Here is a 25,413-nt window from a genome sequence, read left to right on the forward strand (position 1 = left end):
ATGTCTGTCACATGGCACAGGGTAAATGCAGAGATTTGCATTTACAGAGGTATTCGTTATTTACCACCAACTAATAGTTGGTGGTAAATAACGGATCCTTAAAGCACAGAAGCAGTCTTTGCAGTGCTTCCTACATGTCATTTACCGATTCGGTAAATACCGAATCGGTAAATGATGATTCTATAAATACAGAATCTGTAAATACCGATTCGTTATTTACCGAATCAGTAAAGTTGCCACCTACATAGGAAAAGCCTATTACTGGTCGGTAACGACCGATTTCAGCCGTTACCGACCGGTAATAGCCTTCCTACATCTGGCCCTAAACGTTTTGAACTAAAACAAAACACACAAAAATTCATCAGTTATAGTTAGCATAGCCAGCTGAATTTATAGGGTCTTTCTTAATGTAAAGTAATATTTAATTACCACAAATAAAATCTCCTGCCTCTTCAATGAGAACTCGCTCTTGCATAACGGGTGGGCATACTAGAGTGAGAGGAGGAACAGCCCTCTCATTTCAGACCTCTCTCCGATGACAGGTATGCATAGTAGGGTTTGTGGACGGACTGGCCTCTCTGCTGAGATCGCTCTCTGAGAGGACAGGTGTTCAAAGGGGTGAGTGTGGAGAGACTGGCCTCTTTTTTGAGACCTCCCCCTCACAAGACAGGTGTGTGTAGTAGGGTGTGGGGATTGACTGACTTCTCCTTTGAAAGTTCTCTCTCACATGACAGGTGTGCGTCATAGGATATTTGTATGCACTGGCCTCTCTCCTTTGAGACCCTTCTCTCAGATAAAGGGTGTGTGTAGTAGGGAGAATGAGGAGTGACTAGCCTCTCCTTTCAGACCTCTCTTTCAGATGACGAGTGTGCATTGTAGGGTGAGTAGGTGGACTGGCCTCTTCTTTAAACACCTCTCTTAAATGACAGTTGAGCATTGTAGGGTGTGAAGAGGACCTTTTTAGGCCTCTCACTCAGATGACCGGAGTGCCTAGTAGGGCGTGGGGAGGGACTGGCCTCTGCTTTCAGACCTTTCTTTCAGATGACGCATGTATATATTAGTGTTTGTGCACGGACTGGCCTCGCTGCTGGGACCTCTCTCAGTAATGACAGGTGTGGGCACCCTACTTGATCCTATTTTACACTATCCTGCAAGAGTCTTGTGAGATCATAAAAAATAATTAATCTTCTACTCATCACAGTACTTATGTCTTACACACTTCCTCTCATTAACAAGGGCCACAATTTGCATTTGTACTAGTACAGTGTATTGAGAAGTCACCTACTCCTTTTTGCTATTCATGATCCTGCAAGACTGTACATTTGTTTTAAAACAATATACATTTATTTTGATTACAACAGTTCTGCTTTACAGACCTCCTCTACAAACTTCTTCTGCCTCCTCACACAGCTTAGTTACTTAATTTTCGTAACATCTGCAATTTTCACAGAAAACTGTAAAGGTGGCCACTTGCTTTCTAAAGTTCCAACAGCCAGCCAATCAGAGTGCTAATGAGCCTTCATACTTTTGGGGTAATGCCATTCAGCTGATTTGCTGTAGCCCTGTGTAAAGTCGTCTCTCGCTTGATGGATCAACCCCAATGTTCCGAGGCCACGCCCCTTTTTACACCACTCTGCAATCACACCTCTTGGTGCACTGCTGGTGGGGCGATGAGGTCCTCTTGTGTCCTGAGGACCTCATGACTAAAGTGGACTTCATCCCCCGAACAGCAGTGCGCTAAAAGTCGCATTTGCAGAGTGGTGTAAAAAGGGGTCATGGCCTTACTAGAGATAACAGGAGGGCAGACCCTCAGGAGACAAGGGGACGTCATCTCCCAACCAAGAGTGCACCTGGAGGAGTATTTCCAGAGTGGTGGAGAACGGTGGCGTGGCCTGTGTCTACCTCTCAGCAATCCAACTATCTGGGGCTTACTGGAGGTATTAGGTAGGCTAGTTGGCCCCTAAGGACCCCTAGCTGTGAAGAGGACTTTAATCCCCATTGGAGAGCGCACAAGGGAGAGTGTTTGCAGACTGGTGGTCAAAAGGGGAATGGCCTGCAATGAAAACTTACCAATGCTGCTATGTGGGGCTTACTGGAGGTAATAGGAGGGGTAGTTGGACCCAAGGTTGCCCTTGGGGGCCAAATACCCCTCCTGTTACCTCCAGTAGGGCCCACACAGTGAGATTGCTAAGAGATCTTCGGAAGCCACACCTTCCCCTTTCTCCACCACTCTGCAAACGCACCTCCTGGCACACTACGGGTTGGAGGGTGAAGTCCACTTTACTCCTGAGGGACTTTGAGTTCCGAGAAGCCCTCCTGGTATTTCCTGTAAGTGCTACGCAACGGAATTCCTGAGCGCTGGTTAAAGGCCCAGCCCCTTTTCTCCACCACTCTGCAAACGCGACTACCAGTTAAAGAAGCATTTGTAATGTAATAGGTCTTGCATTTGCAAGAGTTAGAGCTATTGGCAATGTAAATGTAAAAGTTTTTTACTAATTTGTTTTGGAGTGGAGTGGATGTAGGTTGTGTGTAGTGGAATTATGTGGTATGTTGTGCAGTGAAATTATGTGAATAGAAAGTATGTGGTATTTAGTGCATAGGAATTATGTAGAGTGGGATTATGTGTTATGGAGAGTAATTATGTGGTATGGTAGTCTGTGTTGTGGAGTGGTAACCTCAGGTTTAGTCCTCCTCGTTTCCATAGAAGCTAAACTATAAACTCAATGAGACAAAAAAAGAAGGAACCACTGGTATTGGTAAGTCTATGGTTTTGTGTATGATAGCCTGTATTTTAGAGAGGGTGTATGAAAGGTTAAATTAGGGTGTGAGGAGGTGCATCAGATATATATTAACTGGATGATGCCATCAGTGATGTCATTTGAGATGTCTTCAGTGATGTCATTGACCAAGTCATGAGTGATGTGGTATGTTATTCATCAGCAGTGCATTGCAGGGGCTCGAGTTATTGTTAGCGCAGCTAACTATAACAGCACAATTTCTCTCGTTTTGTTTGAGTGAAATGTCAGCCTAACCATAACGTCCCTGAAACCGGATTTAGCATTAATAAATCCTTAGAAATAAATTGAAAAAACCAAAGGTTACAGAGACGTTATAGTTAGGAAATAGCATTAAAAAAACCTTAGTAATTCATTGAAAAAATATCTAGGAAGCGGCTTCATGGACAGACGAAAAGTTGCCATCGTTTCCATGCCCAAAAACGTTGCACAGCCTATGTCAAGGTGTTGTCTTTGACTGTGTGAATGTAAGTTTATTATTGTTCATCTCTCTACTATCACTTAATTTTCAGTGCTCCAGATGTTTCTTTATGTTTCTCCTCTTACAGAAGATTGAGGGAAGAAGTAGTTAAGGTGAGGTAGTGAAGAAATATGGCAAAATGGCAGAAAAAGTAGAAGTGATAGGCACCTGCTAAAAAGAGACAGAGTATAAACAGAATGCCCTCCGTCCAGGTACAACTTTCAAGCAGGCTGCACCATGACAAAACCACTCTGAACACATTTTACTTTTTGGCACTGAAACTGCCCTTGTACTCTTGGCTGTTGGTTATGCTGTGTGTCCTTAGAAAGGACTGGGTTTTTATATTAGAATAAGATTGAAAGTAATACAAATAAACTTTTTTATTTCTATTGGATATAGAATTAGAAAACTAAAATGATCCATAAAATAAAGTTTCAAAGTTTTATTTATTATGATTTGGCTCTCATCGAGGGCCACATAAAATAACATACATAATATCAATAACAAAATAAGCACAAGATACAGACAACTTCAGAAGTAACAAGTAAATATAAGCAAATAATAAACTCCGCAGCATCTCCCAAACTCATATTAATATATATCTAAAAATCCTTTAAAATAATTAAATAATCTGGAACAGAACATTTCGTTAGGCGGGCAGTACAGAGCATGGCAAAACATTTTTATATTCAAAATTCCCAACTGTAAACAGATAGGTTTTATCCATTTTTTGCGCCATACATGTAATATCGGGCAAACAAACAATACGTGGTTGAGGTCTTGAGCAGCATTATTGCATAGATTGCATAAAGGAGTAACATCATACCATTTTGCAAGAAGTGTATTAAGTGGAAGCAAGTTATGGCGTAAGAGGAACCATATCCTACGGACACCATGAGGTATATTCCACCTTAAATATTGTTGTGCAAGTTTAGGTGTATAAGTTAGGACCAGAGCTTCCCTTTCTTTATACTTCTGTTGGGCCAGTATATCCATCTTAAAGCATAATTCCCAGGACCTACTTTTTAGCTTTTGCTTTAATTCTAATGGAGAAAGAGAAAATAACATACTTTCATCTAATTCCAGTAGTACAACAGCTTTCCTAAAATTTTTCACCAGCTGCGAAAACTCATTAAAGGTACCTAAAAGCTCTTTTTTTATGATTTCACGTAGGGTTCCTGGTTTAGCTCTGGCCAGGGAAGCTATCCACCTCACAAGAGCAGCCAGCCCTTGGGCCCAGCAACTTCGCAGACCAAATTCTAGTCTGCAAGAAGTCGTGGAGCAGGCTGAATTAAGTGAGGAGATTTTCCTTAATACCTTTCCCTCCACTTTTTGCATAAAATCCCATTGCTTTAAATCCACCAATTCTATTCCATACAGAAGGGTGGCAGGAATCTTCGCTCGAAACACCTCCAAGCAAGAGGAGAAATGCCTCTTCCCTGTCGCATTATACAATGAACATAATCCCATACCGTGGGCAGTTGCCTTTCTAGAGTTATTTTCAATGTGAGGCTTCTCACTAAGGTTAGAAGATATAATTTTGCCCAAAAATGTATAGGAGTTAACAACTTCAAGTTTTTCTCCGCTTAATGACCAGTTATAGTTCCTCGATCTGCACTTCTTTTTACCAAAGATGCACATGATCTTGGTTTTAGAACTATTAATTTTCATACAGTGTTTTTCCGCAAAATCATTCAAAGTATGGAGACGATTAGCGAGACCTTTAGGAGTCAAGTCTAAAATTAGTATGTCGTCAGCATACATTAGAATAGATACGGCAGTCCCTCCAATTACTGGGGCGAAACCATCACTTTCTGCAATTACCGTAGGCAGATCGGCCATGTACAGGGAAAACAATGTGGGTGCTAGTATACAACCCTGTTTTAACCCATTGCGTGAGGGGATTGCTTGCGTAAGACCCCTTTCTCCGCCTTGTAGCACCTTACACCAGGTGTTACAGTGCAGGGACATAACTAACTCCAATAAGTATCGCGGCATACCAAATAACATCAGTTTTCTCCACAGCGTCGGTCGGTCAACCCTATCGAACGCTGCGGAGAAATCAATAAATGCTGCATATATGCCCCCACCACGAACACGCACATATTTGTCCGTAATTACATGCAACATAGTTAGGTTATCTAAAGTTCCATGCTCTTTTCGAAAGCCTGTCTGTTCCCTGGGAATAATATTATTTACAAAAGCCCAGTCTGTTATTAATATTAATAGCAGTTTAGCGAAGATTTTTCCAATCGCATCTAATAACGCAATTAGGCGATAATTAGCAGGATTCTCGCGGTCTCCTTTTTTAAAAATTGGAATTAAAATACTTCCCCGCCAGGAGTCGGGAACTGTTCGCTTTTTGAAGCATGCCTGAAACACAGGAAGCAGGATCCTGCTCCAATTTGTTACGTCTTGCTTAATTATAGACATGGGCACTTCATCTGGACCCATAGCCCCAGAAGAACGCATGCTCTTGATTGCGGAGGCTATGGAGTACTCAGTGGGGAGTTCCATTTTATCATCAATGTTACCGTCTGGAACCCAAGTGTCCCCGCCTGCTCCATTGGATGCATATAAGGTGAGCACATATTGGATCCAGACATCTTCAGTAATAACAGTGGGAGTGGATGTTTTAACAGACCCACATCCTTGTCTTATTATGGACCAAAAAGCTCTAGAGTTTTTACACCAAGATGCTTCTCTTAGACTGATCCATACCATGTCTTCTTTGTCTCTTTTTAATTTGGCTCTCAATCTCACCCTCCTTCGCTTTAGTAACGCTAGCTGTCTCCCAATTTCTCCTGATCTGAATAGATATTGCGTCCTAACAAGTTTATTAATCTCTTTATTTAACTTTAATAAAGGACTAGGAGAGAAGTATTTCTTTTTAGACTTTCCTTTACTCCTAGCCATTTCAGTGATTTTTAGGATAAGCGTTTCAAGGAATATAAATTCCCTACCTTGCCAAGAGTCGAGATTAGTTAGAAATTGAATAAGGATGTTTTGTACATTATTATTAGAGTTGATACCCCAATAGCATCTCCCAGAAACGCAATTGATAGAGAAGCCTTTATTCATTAGAGACCAGCGGTCAGATTCCGGGGGTATTAATGAGACAGTTAGTTTAATAATTTTATGGTCACTCAGAGGGGTATGTGTAATTACCAGGTCTTTAAAGCAAGAGAACGTATCAAAATCTGTTATTGCATAATCCAAAATGGATTCACCCCTGATAGAGCCATGTGTATAATTAGCAGGGGAATCAGAGGGCATTCTACCATTTATAATAATTCCCTCCATAGCACTAAGCTCCCCAAGAAGGATCTTGCCCCTTTTATTCGTTTTTATATTATTAGGCAAGCAAGCTTGGGGAATATTAAAAACTTCTTCTTTTACTTTGTTTCGAAACAGGTCTAGGGAAGTATTGGACACTTTACAATTTAAGTCCCCCACCAGTAATAAATACGGTGGGTCATCCACCTCTAATACCTGCTTTATGTAGGCAAACATACGTTTTAACACTGGGGTAAAGATATCTTCGGGAGGGATGTAGGCATTTAATATTATAAACGACGACCGTTGTACAACAGTATCCAGATTAGAAATGGTTATAGATTGAAATAGATTACTCTCATCCTTTTGGTGTGAGAATTGCCATTGTAATGTATTAGATAGCAAACAAGCAATTCCACCTTTAGCATGGCCCCTTTTGGAAGGCGTTGCAGCGGCTTCTAGGATGAAGTAGTCATTCCCCCCATACGGGAGAGTATCACACCATGTTTCTTGTATACAGTACATATCTGCCTTCAGAGAAAGAAGATAATCAAATTTCTCCGGACAGTTAGACAAGCCAGCAGCGTTCCAAGACACTATATTTAAACACTGGTTAAAGATATGAAGATGATCGTGGGTTTCTCGAGGTGGTGTTTGAGAGAACTCCCGGTAACCAGTTCCACCTTGAAGCATCTTCATCTTGAGGGTTATCCGTGTTACCCGTTAAAGGCAAAACCTGTGAAACCATACGTTTACCTCTGGACAGCCAAATTTTCAGGTCATTATTACCTACAGGATAATCATCCTGACCAGAGGATAACCTTGTGATTCCTTCAACGAGAGAATAACATACGTTTTTGTTAACAAAAGGTAACACGTCAATGCCTCTACGTTGAAAGGCTTCTGCTTGTTGAAGGACCAGATTAGCAATAATTTTTGAATAAAACTTGACCCTTGTTCGTTGGCCATTTATATTTCTTATAGGAAAAACTAAATCAATATCATTTGTCTGGACCAACTTTAAGCTTTCAATTTCATTAAAACAGCTTAGTAGCCAAGATCTATTCATTCTCAAATCAGAATCAAGTAAGGGCAAAAAATCCAGTAACAAAGTATCCACATAGGAAGTAGTACCCTTAGATGTCTGTTGAGAAACATTTCTGGGTACTTCCGCCTGAGGCAGAAAAATAGGGGCTGTTGGATTAAATACTCTTGTTACTATTGAAGAATGTCTGTCAGACACATTCATAGGTTGGGAAACATGGGCACCACTTGCAGACCCAGAAATCAACAAATTCGGAGTTGCATCATCTGTGGCCTCAGTTACTAATCCAAAAATCACCCCATTCGTAGTTACTTCAGCTGGGGTATCATTGAAGTCATTTAAGATACCTTCCGGCTCTACATTATCCAGAATAACAGAACGGGGGCTATGCCCTCTTCCTATGGAAGCGGGCATTTCAGTTATTACATGTTTTGGAAAAATAATTTGTCTAGGTCTTTTCTTTTTGTATTTACGCATCGGTTTCCCCTTTTTTACTCTTGTTGTCATTTTGGAAACTCGGGGAGACCCAGAGAGACTTTCTGGCACCTTTTTATCCGGCACAAAAATGGGAAAGAGATCATGGACCCCCATTTGAGCTTCTTGACGCACATTCTCTTCCTGCTCAACTAGGGAAGTTTCCGTTCCCAAAAGCGGGACCGATGAAGAGCCTTGATTAGTGGGCTTACAAGTCTCCTGCTCCATTGGTAATCCCAATGGCGCAATTCCCTTCCCTTCAGTAGAGGAAATAGCCTCTTGATGTACAACAGGCTCAGGATTAGAAGGGGCCACTAGAGACACAGGTTCATTTACAACCTTTTTCACATTTTGTGCCAACAATACTTGTAGTATTTCAGTAACAGAGGATAAAATACAATCAGAATTTACAGCAAATTTACCCATTAACAATAGAATGGAAGACAAAATTTGCTCCAAGGCTATGAGTGACTCAGAGATGGGTTTATCATTCATTGGGTAACTTGAAGATGTAAGAGGACAAATCCCCGATAGATTAAAATGAGGGGATAGTTCATTGCTCAGTGGAGATAAATTATCTGTGGATTTGACAGAAGGGGTACTGCTATATAATAGCAGGCCAGACGGTGTTTCTCCAATTGGCGTTTTATTAGCTACAGTGGGAGGCAGAGATGACTTTTCCACATATCTTCCACAGAGTTCAAGATCAATACTTGAAATGGATAGGAAATGGATAGGAATGGGATAGACCACTTCAGCCATACTCTGTGATACCCATTCACATTTTGGGCCAGCCCACAGGATTACATACATACAATTGGAATGGGTCAGTCACTTCAGCTTTGTTGCTGGATTTGTTGCAAGCATAATTTACATTTGTGGTCAGAATTCAGCCATTCAGTATTGAGAATGTCATGTAGTGTGACAGCACTTTGCCTATTTATCTCTGTGTGCTCAAAAGAATTTGTCTCCATCCGCATCAAAGTGCATCACACAATAGGCCTGGAGGGATGGAGAGAGCTGGGAGCTGTTGCGCAGTTGGCAGGTGGGGTGAGGCTGGAGACCGCACCCAAGCCCCCATCCACAGAGAGTGCATTAAGCAGCAGCTTTGGTATTTTGTGGCCGTGCACCACCCAAGCTGTACATGCAACCTTGCCTACCTCTTGAGAATACACCAAATGGATCAGTCTCTGAGTAGTTTTCTGCATCCAACAAGGCATATTTACAAGTGTCTGTATATTTTGCAACCTTTATTTGAGAAAGGATATTTGGTTCAGATGCATTGAATTTGAAGTCGAACTATACTAGATTGCATATAAAGAAATTCATAAGCAAGGTGAGTTTCATGTAAACCCTTGTGTCCAGCAGTTATGTTATGTTCTGTGAATTTGTAGCAAAAGACACACAAATGATGGTCGGAATGCAGAATAAATCAAACATTCTCCCCCAGTCAATAGATCTGGGTTAAATCCATTGTTCTTTTGCTCACCATGCCACCCCAGTTTATCCCCACCATATGCAAATCTGTCTTGAACCTGTGCCCCATGGGAACAGTCCAGACTGAACTGCCAAGCCAGGCCCTTCCTGGAACGGAAACCAGCATACTGGGACCTGTTTCGGGAAATCACCCCTCATCAGCCAGGCTAGCTGTCTGGGCATACCCAGCGTACTTAGGGCAGGAAAGCAAAAGCCACACAGATGATAGACTTGTAGAGCACGCTAATCACCATGAAAGTATCAAGGCGCTGAGGATGGTAGGTCTGAGGGGGAGTAGGAGTCTGAAAGTAGTTAAGTTCCGCAAACATTTTGCTCATCTAAAACTATGTGGGCTCCACTGATTACTGTGTACATGTAGGGGCTGATCATGATGGGGTCGTAAATGGCTCCAACCGGTTCGGAGCCTTAATGGCAGCATCATAATGGAGGTGATTGTAAAGTAAACATGCTGGTCATCCTGACTGGCGTCAGGTGGCTTGGAGGGCCTGTCGACCAGTCGGAATCTGGCCTGTAATCTCAAGGGTGGGCATTTCTGCCCTTGAGATTACAATGTTGGGTTTCGGCAGCCTTGCCATGCTGGCCTTTCCTCCACAGAAAGGCTGCCGGAACTCAACTTTGGAGGCCCCCAGCAGGGTCCCCTTGGGTGCACGGCCCTGTTGATCTCTGCACCTTGAGGTGCCTGCTACGGGGCGCAGGGATGAATTGCACCTCCTTTGTCTCAATGGGAGCTCATGTTATGGCCGATTTCCATCCGTACCAAGAGCTCCCATTGAGAAAAGTGCAATGCGACAGAACAGTGTTTGGTCGCATTGTAATGGGCTGGTCGTGACCACCGAAGTAACTCTGCCCGACATCGAAATGAGGCCCGTACTGTTTTTCCTGAAATTATGCTAATGTTTAGATAGATGCATGACACACAACAGGTCATCCCAGAATTTTTGGAATGCTCTTCAGTTGTAAAGTGTTTTAGAAACATTTTGCAAATGAATTAGGACCTAATTTAACGATGGATATCCCACCTGCCAAAATATAAACACCATTATAGCCTAAGGGATTTATATTTTGACGGACGGGATATCCGTCACCATTGTGACAGAGTAACCCATCTGCCAATATCAAAATCAGGCCCTTAGTATTTTCTGAGGCCACGAAAAAATATACCTTGAAAAGAAAGAATGACTTACTTTAATATATATAAATAAAACGTAACCAATGGAAGGGAAGTTCCAAATTACGGTGAAATTAAATAAAGGGTTACAGCTATAGTAGAAAGGGATGTGGGTATGCCAATGAGGAACAAGTGATTGGTGTCATGCGGATGTGTAGCTTAACTATTGCTGCAGTTCCATTAAAAGCCGACATAGAGGCTCCCGCAGGATTAATTGCACTCTAAGTCACCCGGAGTCAAAGCAAAACACAAATAGGAAATTACTCCACTTGTTCAAGGAAAAATCAGAGCTACAGCAATACAATCTTTAACACTCCTTTTGGGAAGCAGGCGTTAGGGACCACGGGCCAGATGTACAAAGCAATCAATTCACAAACAGATAGCCACAAATTGTTATAATGCATCTGAGCGAACTGAGTGCTGGGATGTGAGGCAGTGTGCTGCCATCCTCTTTTGTTTGATAAGGCTCTCTTGAGCTGATGAGCTGACAAGCTCTGGTTGATGCACCTGCACTTAACAAGTGGTGCAGAAACCTGAGAAGACAGTGAGCAGTATTGCCAGTATCTCTAAACCAACTTATTACTCTCTACTGAGGAAGGACAACAATCCTGAAACACATGTCTAGAGATACACAGCACTGATTAGCTCAACTACAAACTGGTTTATAAGAATCTCACCCTGCCTTTTAAACACTATTGAACTAGTCTGCCTGGGCCAGGTAACAGAACATTTTAATATCTAACTATTTAATGTCCTTGATGGTAAGTTAAGCTTGGGCTTGCTCAAGACACCGTTTCCTTCCATACTATGAAAACATGATTTTGGGGTTGGCAATGTTTTATATGCTGTTGTTTACTTTAGAACCCGAGAAAAGGCCCCTATGTTTCATGCCAAAAGCAGCACACTATTTTAAAATTCTCACAACAAGCAGCCATTTACCACTGTCTTGGGTGGCAAAATAGTGCTGCTCCCGCTCTGCAACTATTTAATACACCGATCAATCCAAAACTGTGGAAGAGACTGTGGGCCTTGTTTTGAGTTTGGCAGATGGGATACTCTGTCAAAAACTACAAGATATTCCATCTGCCACATTACAAATTACATAGGCTACAACGCCCTTGTAGTCCCTGGAAGGGACATCCACCATGTTTGTGACAGAGTATTTTATCCACCATAGTTTAAATAAGGCCACGAGACTAAACGTAGCGCTCACAGTGCTCCCTTTATGGGAAAGGGGCCTACAGTTGTTACATTTGCTTGAATAATATAATTTCAGCACAGCTTTAAATGAACTCTTCAAGAACATTCTGAAATAAAGCATTAATGACGTTTCTGTAAACTCAAATAAGCATATGCCATCATATTTTACTTCCAAACCTGCAAAAATCTATTGCAAAATGCATGTTACATTTTTTTTTTTTTGACGCTATCTTCAATTTTAAAGTTAAAGGGCTTGAATGTAAAATGAAGGGTAAAGGCCAGTTTTTATTTTTCTGAATGGTAAGGTTGGTTTATTATAAGGATTTGTCAAATCTGCTTTAATCTTTTTCAAAGGCTGTACAACGTTATACGATAGCAACAGAAAGCACCACTGTAAAGTAGTTTACTCAGTATTCTTTGTACCTGGGTATGTATAGTTGTATTATTAGTTTCATGATTATTCAGACAATGCCTGCTAGAACCCATAGGTCTTGCTTGGGTATTCATACGTATGCCTACACAGGTATTCACACATGCTGCTTACATGTCTACACACAATAAAGAAGGCTTTGCAGTGAATGCATTATAGGGAATGCAAAAAGAAACCTGATTTGTGTAACTATTTTTTAGGGGAGGTTTGGCGAATAGTGAGGGGCTGAGGAAGGACAGGTTAACCTCTATACTTCTAAGAATAAACACTTTTCAGAAGTGTTGTTTGCAGTGGAACAGCTGTTCTAATACATCCGGTATTGCAATGTAGGATAATCATTACAAGGGGTTTTGATTTCACACTTCCTTCTACTGTTTTTTCTCAAGTTCTATTTCACTTCGGTGTTTAAACTGAAATACTACAATTAGCTGATTTGTGCACCCTTTGGCTACCATGTTGTCCTTGTATTTGTTATATTATAGGTGTTATAACAGATTAATTGTAAATATCAGGTTTTGCTATTGTCGAAAGTAAGGGAGATGATTTTACCAACCTTTCTGCTGCTGTCCTGCAGTTTACACACAGATCTTAAAATTAGGCGCCTATCTTCCTAATCTAAGTACTATACTATTATAGCCTGCAGGCATGTGGTATAACACTTGTTAAACGCCCTCTCTTGGGATAACAGATAACATACTGCAAACAAGGGCATTTAACATCCAGGAAAGCCAGCAGCATAAAGCCCGTAATTCTATGAGAATGTCCTAAACATAGTTGATGGAAAGCTCTAAATTAAACATGGAGGAACAAAAAGATAAACATTGGGAAGTTGCTGCCAAATCCAAGTCGAAGCTGTTACTGACCATCCACCAACTCTCCTCTGCCCTATGTGAAGCTTTCTACAATCCAATATTCTAATAGTAGAAGTGTGCAAATGAGAGAGCTTAAGGTATGTTACATAAACCTTAATTTAATTTGATGCTGCAAAAGTAAAAATGAGCGTAGGACACTACTTACTCGTCAAGGTTTAGGCCCTGGAGCCGCACATGAAATGCCAAGGCAGCTTGAGTGAAATTTCTTATTGCAGAAGTCAAGGAATCTGGAAAACAAATACACTTAAATCAGTACTACTCATTTGGCATTGGGCTATTCACACGAAATGTTAATGGGCTATTATATCTGTAAGAAAGTACGTCTTTTTAAGTTGTCTACGTTTTTTGGTTAGGTTTTGCTGACATTTTAACTCTCTGCACTTGAGAGATTGAATTTAGCCGACCGCTGCATGAGCTCTGCTGCTTGAACTTGGTATGGTATAGTTGGAATATTAATATTTTAGGTAATGCCACAGTGACATATTGCAAGAAATATGCTAAATGTATAAAATGTAAATCCATTTGTGGACTTACACCACTCACATGAGTAAGAGAAAAAGCATCGCTTCAGGCCTTCCATTTAGCCTGACTGACTGCAGCCAAAATCACTATACTAGCACATATAAGAAAAACACATTTCTCTTGTAGAAAAACCTATGTGTAAGCATCGGGTGGTTTCAATACATCGCAATCCTGAACTGATTGCTCATTCTGGATTTCAGGATCCTACTAGTTTGTCAATCTTCTCTTTACTCTTGATATTTTCCTGATACTGTGGACCTGCCAGTGCCTCAGAGGTCCCCACCCCCTGCTAGGTTTTCCTCTGTTGGAGCATGTTTAGCACTGTTTCTTTCTAAACCTTCAGCCTCATGAATAAAGATGCCATTGCAAAGGACTTCACTGGACCTTGGTCCTTCTCACATTTATATTAAACATGGCTTAGTGTGAGGAGACTTTTAATCTGGGAGCTCTCCCAGATACTCTGTTTCTACTCTTATTTGAGGGGAACCTCTGTCCAGACCCAGTCTGGATAGTTTTGGTGGGGTAGAACCTTTTTAAAAAAAGGAACCTCTTTGGCGAGTTCAAAAGATCTTCTCAGAGGGACAGGGGTGCTACCATTTTCAGAGGTATGGTGCTTTTGGACAGGTTGCAAGAAAGCAAATTGGAACTGTTGAAAAAGTGGGCAGCCTGGACTGCAGGAGTTATGTAAGGATTGGATTGAACATGGTTATCAATCACTGGTTTGCGTGCATTATAAGACATGCTTCCCAGCCTCAGTCTCTTTGAACATAACTCGACCTGGTGAAGAACAGAAGGTATAAATTATATCTGGATCTGTCGGTGAAGAAGAATGAACTGTGCCCGCTGTCTACTTGTACTATGGTTCCTGGACTTGCTCTCTAAGGGCCATTTAGCTGGGCTCCTCGTTCTCAGGGACAGGAAAAGAAGGACTCCCCTGTGTAGAAGAAACAGCTGATCAGTTGGGGGTGGACTGCAAGTGCCTTCTACTTAAGTGAATTCTGGCCCGTTGGTGTCCCCTACGGAAGTCTTCGAGTTGTAGGAGTGACCAGGGCGAAATGTTCCATCTCATCCCTTTTGAACCTTCATAGGACTTGGGCAAGATGCTGTACAAGAATGCCATGGTCTTGGCAAGAAAGAGTTCAAGGTTTGTCCTTCTTGAAGCTTTTTATCATGAAGAAAACGTTTTCAGTGGGACCTTGTGGTCAATGTATTTTCCTTATCAACCACTGCATGGCTAATTCATTCCACCTTAAACTGTGCAGTTATTATTTGTGAGCTCAACATATTTCCCCTCTGAATGATTTTAAGCTCATAAATTGTGACAAAGCTGGCTTGATGTTTAGATGCTTGTACAATGTGGCCCAGATTATTTTATTGGTCGTGCCTCTCCTTACCCTCTGAAGCTCAGCGCAAAATCTGGTCTGATTTCTCCTGATCACACTTAATCTAAAGCGGGCTAACATTCTGACATCCCCCTTCCCTAGAATCTTGGGTTGACTCCTAATTACAGCAGTGTCTGTAAAAGTATAAAATCAAAACTCTTTTAAGGTAATATGGATGGTGTGTTCGGGTAGGAGACATACTATAGATGCTGTTATCGGCAGACTTTACATGAGGGAAGAATAGTTATGTAAGGGACTAGGGTTAGCTTGATTTTAGACACGTTTACTAAGAGTTTCCCAATGTTTGAGTTGGACTGGTCCAGATGGAAGTCACATGGGACACCGAGAACTAGGTTTGATTGCAGGTGAAAGAAGAATCTTCACAGACAGCGAAAATCTCTGTTAAATTATGGTTAATAGTCGTGGTAAAGTGAGATAACAAAATGTTTTTGTCAAATGATGTGCGCATTAAGCTGAAACCTCTTCCCATGAGATACTAATTTGAGAACTTCTACTTTTTCGAACAACGTCTGGTTCTTCTTTTCACACACGCCTGTGCTCTTCCCACGCTGACAGCGGTCAACGAGGAGGGCGTTTCAGTCTCCTTAAAGAACGCTCACCTCTGTCTGCGCTACATATGAGGTTTACACTGTGGGGACACTTTCAGTGAACACCAACAGAGATAAACCATATAATCAGCCAACAGATCAGTCAACTTTTCATAGATTCAGCACTATCAGTCTAGATGAAATAATGCTGCCTACGTCATGCATCAGTCTGAGGAAGGCAGAGACATCTCTGTGATGTATAGCTTGTTGCATGAAGGACAAGTCATCAGCCAGATGGTTCAAGACAGAAGAGGTACCAGTCTTGGCCTCAGAGCCCCCAGACTTCATGCCTCCTGGTTTATGATGCACTGCAATGTCACTGGTATTGGCAGCCCTGGCAGCTTATACTTCAACCATCCAGTGCCCGGGCTACAAATCAATCAGCTCATCACCCCAGCATTTCTCAGCCCATTAAGAGTTAGGAAAGGATGGAGTGAATAAGCAAGAGGCCGAAAGCAGAAGCCTTACACTGCATCATCATGGACCTGGTGGCATCAGGTCCCTGATGAGGCATGGCAGAGGTTCTAGCTCTTAGATTCTTGCTTCATGGCTTGAGATTGGTGCTCCAAATGGATGCTTGATTCCGGTCCAGGAAAGACATGGTCTGGCAGTTCGGGCTGGACTGTCCCCATGAGGCACAGGGTCAAGGCTGATTTGCATATAGCCATGTCTAACCTGGGGTGGTGTGGAGTGCAAAAAAACGATGGACTTAGGCCCAGATCTCTGTACTGAGGTGAATGTATGACATTGTTCTGCATACTGTCCATCAATTGTTGTTTTTCCAAATGGAGCATCGGCAGCTGGAAAGCTGAAGCAAGATCCGCGGAGGTCAAGTAAAAGTGCTCTTAACTTAAATGTGTGTATGTACATGAGGGTGATTGTGTGTGTGTGTGAGAGACAGAGTGTGAAAGAATGAATGTGAATGAGAATGTGAGAGTCAACGAGCACAAGAGTAAGTGAGAATAAGTAGGAGAGTGAGATAGTAATTGAAAGCGTGATCATGCAAGTGAGACTTTGTGAGCATTTGAGAGAATGTGAGACAGTGTGAGAGTGAGTGAGAAAGTAAACAGTGAGAAAGTGAGAGAGACAGTATCAGCATGTATATGAAAGAGACAGTGAAACACTGTGTAAGGCAGTGTGTGACAGTGAGTGTGCAAGTGTGCACAATGTGAGACACTGAATAGCAGACATAGTGAGGCAATGAGGAAGTAAGGCGCTAAGTGGCACACATACAATGACAGCATTTGAGTGGAACAGTGAGTGAGGCAGTCAGTGAGACAGTATGTGAGCTTTTGTTTTGATACTTTTAAATGCATTACACATTTGCTTAAGTAAAGCATGCCTGCTCCACTGGTGAAACCTTTACTGGACCTAACAAGAATAGAGACTGTATTACTCATGGTGGACTACCATCCACCACAACTAATAATCCACTGTCTCACATATCTATAATTAAACAGCTGACTAGTTTGACATAGAACCTTTCACAGTGCAAAGAGTTAGAATTTGGAATAAGGACCAAAGGTTTATTTTCAACTCATCCCAGCATCCTGTGATGCTGACAAGAAGCTTACAAGAAAGTGCACAAAATGTGATCGACAGAAAGCTTGAATTAACCTCAGCCTCTGGTAATTACGCGGGCTCCATCCCAGTCCCTTGTTATTTTGCACACTAGGCATCCTCAGTTTAGACACAGCCATATGCAAATCAATCTTCACCTTGCTCAAGTAGGAACAGCACAGCCCTATCTGTCAGGCAGGGTCTTCCCTGAACCGGAACACTAGCAACCCAAAATTTGGGACTCATAAAATCAGGAGCAGCTCGGTTCCTGTGGCAAAGCGAGCACAGAACTCCTGTCTGGGCATAACCATCCCACTAATGGCGTCGCATTGAAGAATACAAGAAGTGACCGATGGAATGCTTGAATTAGTCTGTGCTACTGGGAATTACTTGGGGCCATATGCTATTGTTGTTTTGCTCACCCTATAATCTTAGTTTGAACCCAGACATGCTCAAATCAGTTACAGCCCGGCCGGAACTGCCAGGCCAGGTCCTCCCTGAACCAGAACACAAGCAACTCAATTTTTTGCACTGATTCGGACTCTTCAGTCGGGTGCAGTTTGGTTTCGGAGGCACAATGAGCACAGGACCCATGTCAGCGCATACTCATTGCACTTACATTTCCTGAAGCATACAACCCTATGCTTACTGTGCCACTGGAACCAAGCTATACCGTAATGAAAATCCCTTCAGGCTAATACCAGACTTGGATCAAAATAATCACTGTGGGGCCTGATTTCGTGTTTGCTATCAACTGTTGTACCCAGGTCCCCGTGTTATTGAGTTTGCCCCTTTCTGCTTCGGAATATTCTGATTTAGAGTTCAGCGGACGGGATACTCTATCATAAATGCACCAGATATCCTGTCTGCTGTATTACAAGTGTATTATACCCTATTGTACTTTGAATTTTAATACCGTAGACATGATATCCATCACTTTTGTGACCGAGTATCCCATCTGCCAAACTCTAAATTAGGCCCTCAGTTACTCAATGATGAGCGGGCTGCATTGCAACAGTGCAGTACTGACAACTGCACAAAAACTTGTAGTTTTCCTTAAAGTCAGACAGATTTTAATGTGGCCAAGTTCTGTGTGTGAGGTGATGTGACCGTTTGGGCAAGATTTTATCCGCGCCATATTACATTTTGATTGTGAGCCACAATTCAAATAAGGAAAACATATTTAAAAAGCGTGACAGTGGAACAAGCTCAATTTGGGGCCTCATGTGAATTCTTAAGCTTTATTCGAACCGTAAATACGAGCCATAAACGCAGAACAATATTACATGCAATAATAAAAAACATTCCATTTCATATTTATAAAACACACATATAAAACACTAAAAATAAATATTAAAATAACATTACGGTCATGCTTTTAAAATAGTATTCAATCATGATCATGAGCTTAAGACGTAGATGATTTAGGGACTACGTCGAATACATCATGTATTACGGTCCAACTGGGTCATGCGCATTGTGCAGAAACAATATTTATTTCAAAAGAAAAGTGAATTGAACTTTAAGCTACAACAACTTTACACGACCTACTAGTTTCAGAACTTGAGTTTCAATTAGTAGTTAGTTCAAGGTTGCTCTTTTGATACATGCCTGTGCTCTGCCCACGCTGAAAGGATCAAATAGTGAAAAGCCTCATACTCTTTAACCCGTTGACCGGGGCCGGAATTCCGCCGCGGTGCAGGTGATTTATGACTGGGCGTGGTCAGGGCGGCCCCCGGCCGTCCTCCGCACACGCCCACCGTGACCCCGACGCACGGAAAGGGTTAAAGAAAGCAAGCCTGTCTCTGAGATACATGTGAAGGTCATTTTGTAAGGGCTCTTTTTCAGAGAACACCAGTAAACTGGGTATGATCATAAAACAAATATCATTTCAGTAAATTGCTTCTATATACATTAGAACATTGCTTAATTAAAAGAGAAGGCATTTTCAAGGTGTGCTCTCTCCTAAGTGCAAAGATTTGTTTTTAAAATCACTTGCACATATTTCATTATTGTTTCCCTGCCTTTATCTGCTAACTGTTGATGTCAAATTGCTGCGGTCTTTTTGCAATTTATGTAAAAGGAATGTTGATTACAATTTGACACCACCGATCACACTGTGTTATATCTTTATAGTTTTAATATTCAGTAGATACTTAAGGAAATGCTTATTATTTATTGAATAAGAACTACTAAGGTTTTTTGAGTTCGCATCTTGCATGTGAAGTGGAAGCTAATTTTTATATAAATGTAGAAAAGCCAATCGCTGCATTATTAGAAATGAAATTAAAATTCAGGGTAGGGAGCATTATATTAAGAAGTGATCCAGAGTTAACCAATCTTAAAAATTGGCAAATATTTGTAACTCATAATGAAGCCTAATATGCCCCATACAGTGTTTATCACTGGATTTTACATATGTAAAATGGTGCAATTAAAAAAGATATTATGATAATTTCAAGTCAAAAGAACTGTAGTATGAACCTCCCAAGCAAAGAAGTTTGAGTTGTCGTGGTCAAGACGTGTCATGCAGATCTTAGCTACAGCTGGTCAACAAAGTGAGCTAATTTATTCTTTTTGTAAAAGCAGATTATTAGACTGGCAAAAGAAAACAGCACACAGAAAACAAATATTAAACTTGGCTCCTCACTGCTGCAAAAATGCTGAATGGGATTTCCCCAAACTTGGCATGAAAGTAAAACTTTACTCACAGCAGTGCCATTTCTTGCTTGGATTTAAATCTATGCTGTAATTGCTGAGATATATGTGCTAGTCGACAACCCACATAGAAAGTACTTGGATGAGTTATATCCTTGTTGAATCCCATGAGTGAGGTTTGCCTGGATGCCATTTCATTTAGTCCTTCGAGGAGCAACATACCATGACTTTATCTGAGGTAGTGATAAAGGCAATACCTCACACTGCTCCACAGAACTGACTTTGTGCACAAGCAGAAAAAAGGACAGAGGAACCTGTGGAAAAAGCATCAAAATAACGTCCACCAGACAGAGGTGTTGAGAAATATGTGCCCAGAGAACCAGGAACCAGTCATCGTATGACACATTGAACCCACTTCACTTTTATGCCTAATCATGAATTATTTTAATTAGCAATCAACAAAGTTCTCATCCTAGTAGTTATAGGTTTCCACAAAATCTGAAAATCTTTGTTTCAGTAAGGCCAACTGAAGATAGGATTAGCAAATATTCATCATCTAATCACGGGGGATAAAATAGCTACATGCTCAGAGTCTCCTCACACAGTCTGAAGAAAGGGATACAAGGCCAGTGGAATGGAATACTGCATAATCCATGCCTACTGTGGAAAGCATGCAGGGCATCTACAGGAGGAAAAGCACCACAGGTGCATTAGCAGCAGCACACCATAATGTCCGTGTTAGACTTGGCTCTCTCTGTCGGGTCACCCCAAAACATTTTGTCTTCACTTTCTTGTTTTCGGAACAATGTTTTTGTTGGCCATAGAACTCTTATCTCTTTACCACTGCTAACCAGTGTTTAAGTGCTTGTCCTCTCAACATGGTAAAATCGGCTTATACCCAATCAAAACATTTAATGTACTTGCATGCCACTAGTAGTCATTCAGTCAAATATACTTATATTGATTCATTTAAAAAATCATAAAAGGATAGCGAACTATCATAAAACACTGTACTTTCAATGAACATTTTAAAGACATAAGAGACAAAAAAGGTCTTTAAATCGTGACCACAATTAGAAGGCTAGCAGGTATAACAATACATTAAAAAATAAAAATATGGGCCAGCAGATTATTTAATAACTGTTTGGCTTGAATCCATTTTAACCAGTTCCTTTGCTGCTATTATCCAGAATGTTATGGCAAATCAGGACTGGGGGATTGCAATTCGCCAAGATACCTGATGACTGCGGCTCTGCATGTTCTTATCTGTTCCTTCTTAAGAATCTCGTGAAGAATGGATTTCTGAATTTTCAGTAGAAAAGGGCAAGGACATAGTAGATGTAGTAATGACTCCTCCACTTGACCGCAGAGGCGGCATTCCTTAGATGGCCGTGAGCATTTCCATTTTGGGGTCAAATCCTTTGAGGGGAATGATCCCATTCGTAGCATCATCAGTGATGCTTTTTATGGTGGGAAAAGTGATCAAACAGATATTGTTGTGGCTTCAGCCTCTGGTAGCCCTGTATCACAGCCCAGGCGTGATTTTTTTGCAAAGATCATTTTATCTGTTAGTAGATCCGCTTAATTGCATTAACATTGGTGGGCTAGGGTATTGTCTTCTGCCTCCCTCATCCTCCAATAATACTTTACTAAGGCACCATGTCTGGCCAAGATCTGATTCTGGAGTACGAATTCAAAACAAATCTGTTCCTGTGAGGTATGTAACAGTATTGAGAACAGTCTTTAATATTAGAGCGTCTTTAGTGTTCAGGATTTCAGAGCCATACAAGATGGAGGGTAGAAATTTTGCTTAGATCACTTGTAACAGATGACCGGTAGAGCAACCTATAAGCTTTTTCCTCAAGATTTTGAAGGCAAATAATAGTTGTTTAGCTTTCGTGCATCCTTGTTCCACTTGTTGCTTAAAGTTCAGCTTGCAATCTAGCTGGAAGCCTAAATATTTATAAGAAGCTACCCGTGCCAGTGGTTGCTCTCTCAATTTCCAAGAGAAAGTATGCCTTTTCAATATCTTATTATGTTTAGAAAAACACAAAACTTTTGTTTTTTGATGATTAATCGTGAGTTGTTTAAAGGTGGTATAGGCTCCTAGTCCCGTAATCAATTTCTGCAAGCCAACAGGAGTTTGTGCTAGCAACACAATCTCACCTGCATATTGGAGGCATGGTGTGGGTAATTTGGCCAATTTTGGGGGGGTCAGCTGTAATGAACTGGAGGCACTTGTTGAGATCGGAGGTATAAATATTAAACAGACAAGGCGCTAAGACGCAACCTTGTTTTAGTCCATTTGATGTTGGAATCTTACAAGTTACGCTGGACCCGTCCCCTTTCTTGATTTGGACCCACGTATTAGAATAAAGATTAATGATGGCATCCAGGAGCCTGTGCGGTACCCCCCAGGCTTGCATTTTTGCCCATAGAGTAACTCTTGAGACTTCGTCAAAAGCTGCTTTAAGATCTACAAAGCAGGTGTAGAGAGGCCTTGATTTTGCGAAGGCTTGGTTGACTAGAAGGGTGACCGCAGAGATGTTCGTAAGGGTGCCCGCCCAGCCCGGAATCCAGTTTGCGTATATGGTATTAGGTTTGATCGGCTCGCCCAAGCCTCTCACTCTGCCAGAAGATTTGATGCATACATTTTTGCCTCCACATCAATCAGTGCGATCAGCCTGTAATTGGAGGGATCTGAGCGGGAGCCCAACTTGTAGATTGGATTGAGAATGCTTTCTCTCCAAGACTCAGGGATCAGACTGCAGGCTATAGCTTTGGAAAAGAGAGGAGTCAGGAGATGAGACCAAAATGGGGGGTCATGCCGGAACAGGGCATTTGGTAATCCGTTCAGACCTGGGGCTCCCTCAGATTTTAATTTTTTTATAATTTACTTAACTTGATTTTCTGAAAACAACACTAAATCCTCAGGGGATTCATGAGTCACGATGTCGTTGACTTTACCTCCACCGCCGGCCCCCTTCCCTATTAATGGTCCACTGTTTGGGGTGAATGGGGGTGGTGTTTCGTTATATAAAAGTTCAATATGGGCTCTTCAAGTGGCCTCCGATATATCTGAATTATAATGTTGATTCCGGCCATTGGTTAGTCGGTTAATTTGTTCCCAAAAGAGCTTGGAGTCCCTTAGTTTACAAGGATGAATACGTTTCACCTAAATATGTTCTTGGTGCTCTTTTTTGGCCAGTTTTATGTCCTTTTAAAACTTTTTTCTTGTATTTGAAATTTGAAGCAGGAGTTCCTGGAGGCGTTCTGGTCCTCGGGATCGTAGTTGTCTGAGGTACTTATTTAGTTGTTGTTTTTGTTTCCTCAGGCTCTTGATGAACCAGGGTGCCCCTTTTAGACTTCCTGCTTTATAGGCGTGAGTGTGCTTGGAAAATTTCTTGTTAATTTCATAAATTAAAGACTTCCAAGCTTTTATGGTCAGTGTTTCGGAGTTGGATCTTTCCAAAAGACTGGTATATGTACTTGTGATGTCCTCGATGTTATCCTTATTCCAGCGGAGGCGCTTTAGGTTGTAGCATTGTATTAAAGATGATAATGCCTTTGCTTTCTCTGAAGTTACAAAGGTTTTTAATCAAGTAAACAATTGTGGTTGGTGGTCACTTTCCGCCCTGTATTTTATTTAGAAATTCGCAATATGCGGAAGAAGATCGTGATCCGTAAAAGTGTAATCAATGGTGGAGTTTGTTTTTTGTGTGACCCTGGTGTATGCTGCGGGTCGATCAGTCGAGCCTCGACCATCGACTACACACATTGAGGGATCTTTCAAATGAGCTGCACATCTCTTACCAGATGTATCCTGTCGATTGAGGGCTGGTGTAACCTCGGATTTGCCCTTGCTCCTTGCGTATTGTTAATTCATATTAAAATCGTCCAACAGGATGATGTTAGCATCTGGATAGGCAAGTTTTAAGGTTGTTAAACCCTTCCATGCTCCCGTCGGCCGTTGGCCAACGAGAGCACTCCCTCCCCAGTGCTGCCGGCGGCCAACAGACGACGCAGCCCCGCCCACCCTTTAGAACACCTGCACCGTGGCTAAGGCGTTAATGAAGTTATAATTGTTCAGAACACGGCGACCTGGGAAACAGAATTACGGCTCACGTCTTCACTAAATTAAAATTATACTGCGAGTCATCCCCTCCAGTTGACATCTCAATACAGCAACTCCCGGGCTTTCCACATAGGATACTGCCTCAAGAGGGCGACCTCTACCCGAGTCTCTCCTTTCAGCGCCCATTTTGTTGAAAGCAACCTTACATCAGATTGACTCCTATAACCTCAAACACACTGATTAACTCTACAACCTAGAATTCAGCCTGATCTGGTTACGTGCCCTGCCGGGGCGGAAGTATCACCGGTGGAGCGACCTTTCAATCTTCTAGATACACACTGCAGCCCTGAGGAGTTGCGTGAAAACTGTTCCAACGCGTGGAAACACGTGTCGGCTGTTTGTGGAACCATTAAAATACTCCTAAATCTAAACAGCGAATGCTTTCAAAATCCGATTACTTATGTTGTCTTGGACCTTGTACAATCATATCTGCATAACTTTGTCATTACTGTGTGCTTTATTCCTTGTGTGTGCATAGGCATTTCTTTGAATTAATTGTTCGGTTCTTTGCATTTTTTGTTTGGATGCGGGGTGAATATAGATGTTCAAAATTAGCAGGCTGTAAGACACCGAGACGTCAAGTTTGACGCACACATCCAGGAACAATCTAGATCTATAGTAGAAGCGTGCCATGGGATTTCTGTTGAGATAAAAGTAGAGAGACCCCCTTTTGCTCTTCCATATTTCGTAGCTTTCTTGGCCGGGTTAAAAAGTTCTTTTAAACCAGTTATTGGAGATGGAATTTTCTGCCAAGATTCTTGAAAAGGGAGAATATTGTACTGTGTGATAAAGTCCATAAAATCAGGGTCTTATCATTTTGAATGTAGGCCATGCACATTCCAGGAACAGATGTTACAATCTTGATATGCGTGTGTGGCTATTGGTGAAGTTATTCATGCCCTTCCCAAGGGAGTGCCTTCTGTGTGCGGTTCCCAAGGACCCCAAAATGTACTTGCTTCGAGGTGATCAACGGTGATGGTAATTTTCCTGGCCGGATACTCTTTACCCGTTATTTGGATATGATGATCTGGGCCTTTTGCGCCTTTTAAAAGACTCGCAGTAAAAGGTGGTGGTTGTAATAGACTTGTGTAACGAGGGGGGATTATCTTTTGTAACTCGATTTCCCATTTGGCAAATGAGTCTTTCTGCTGCCAAATTTGTTCGATGAGCGTATTGTTGATGAATGTGGCTATTGTGGATTCTTGACCGATGGGACTCTGGTTTTGATTAAACTCGATAATTTCAATGTCATTGGTATTTATATGGCTTAGAAGTGGAAGCGCTTTAAATAGTTTGAGCAGTACACTTCTATTAAGCGTTCCCCTTGAGAT

The 25,413-nt window shown here is 41.6% G+C and overlaps 1 protein-coding gene across 1 annotated transcript in view; it reads right to left on the minus strand.

Moving 5' to 3' along the window:
• Positions 1 to 25,413, minus strand: part of LOC144773425 (glutamate carboxypeptidase 2-like) — a 508,326-nt gene that overhangs the window by 110,219 nt on the left and 372,694 nt on the right. Inside the window, exon 17 of the mRNA XM_078658419.1 lies at positions 13,363 to 13,444. Within this exon, the coding sequence (XP_078514545.1) occupies positions 13,363 to 13,444 (82 nt within the window). The remainder of the gene's footprint in view (positions 1 to 13,362; positions 13,445 to 25,413) is intronic.

Source organism: Lissotriton helveticus, chromosome 8, assembly GCF_964261635.1.
Source record: "Lissotriton helveticus chromosome 8, aLisHel1.1, whole genome shotgun sequence".
NCBI classification, from domain to species: Eukaryota; Metazoa; Chordata; class Amphibia; order Caudata; family Salamandridae; genus Lissotriton; species Lissotriton helveticus.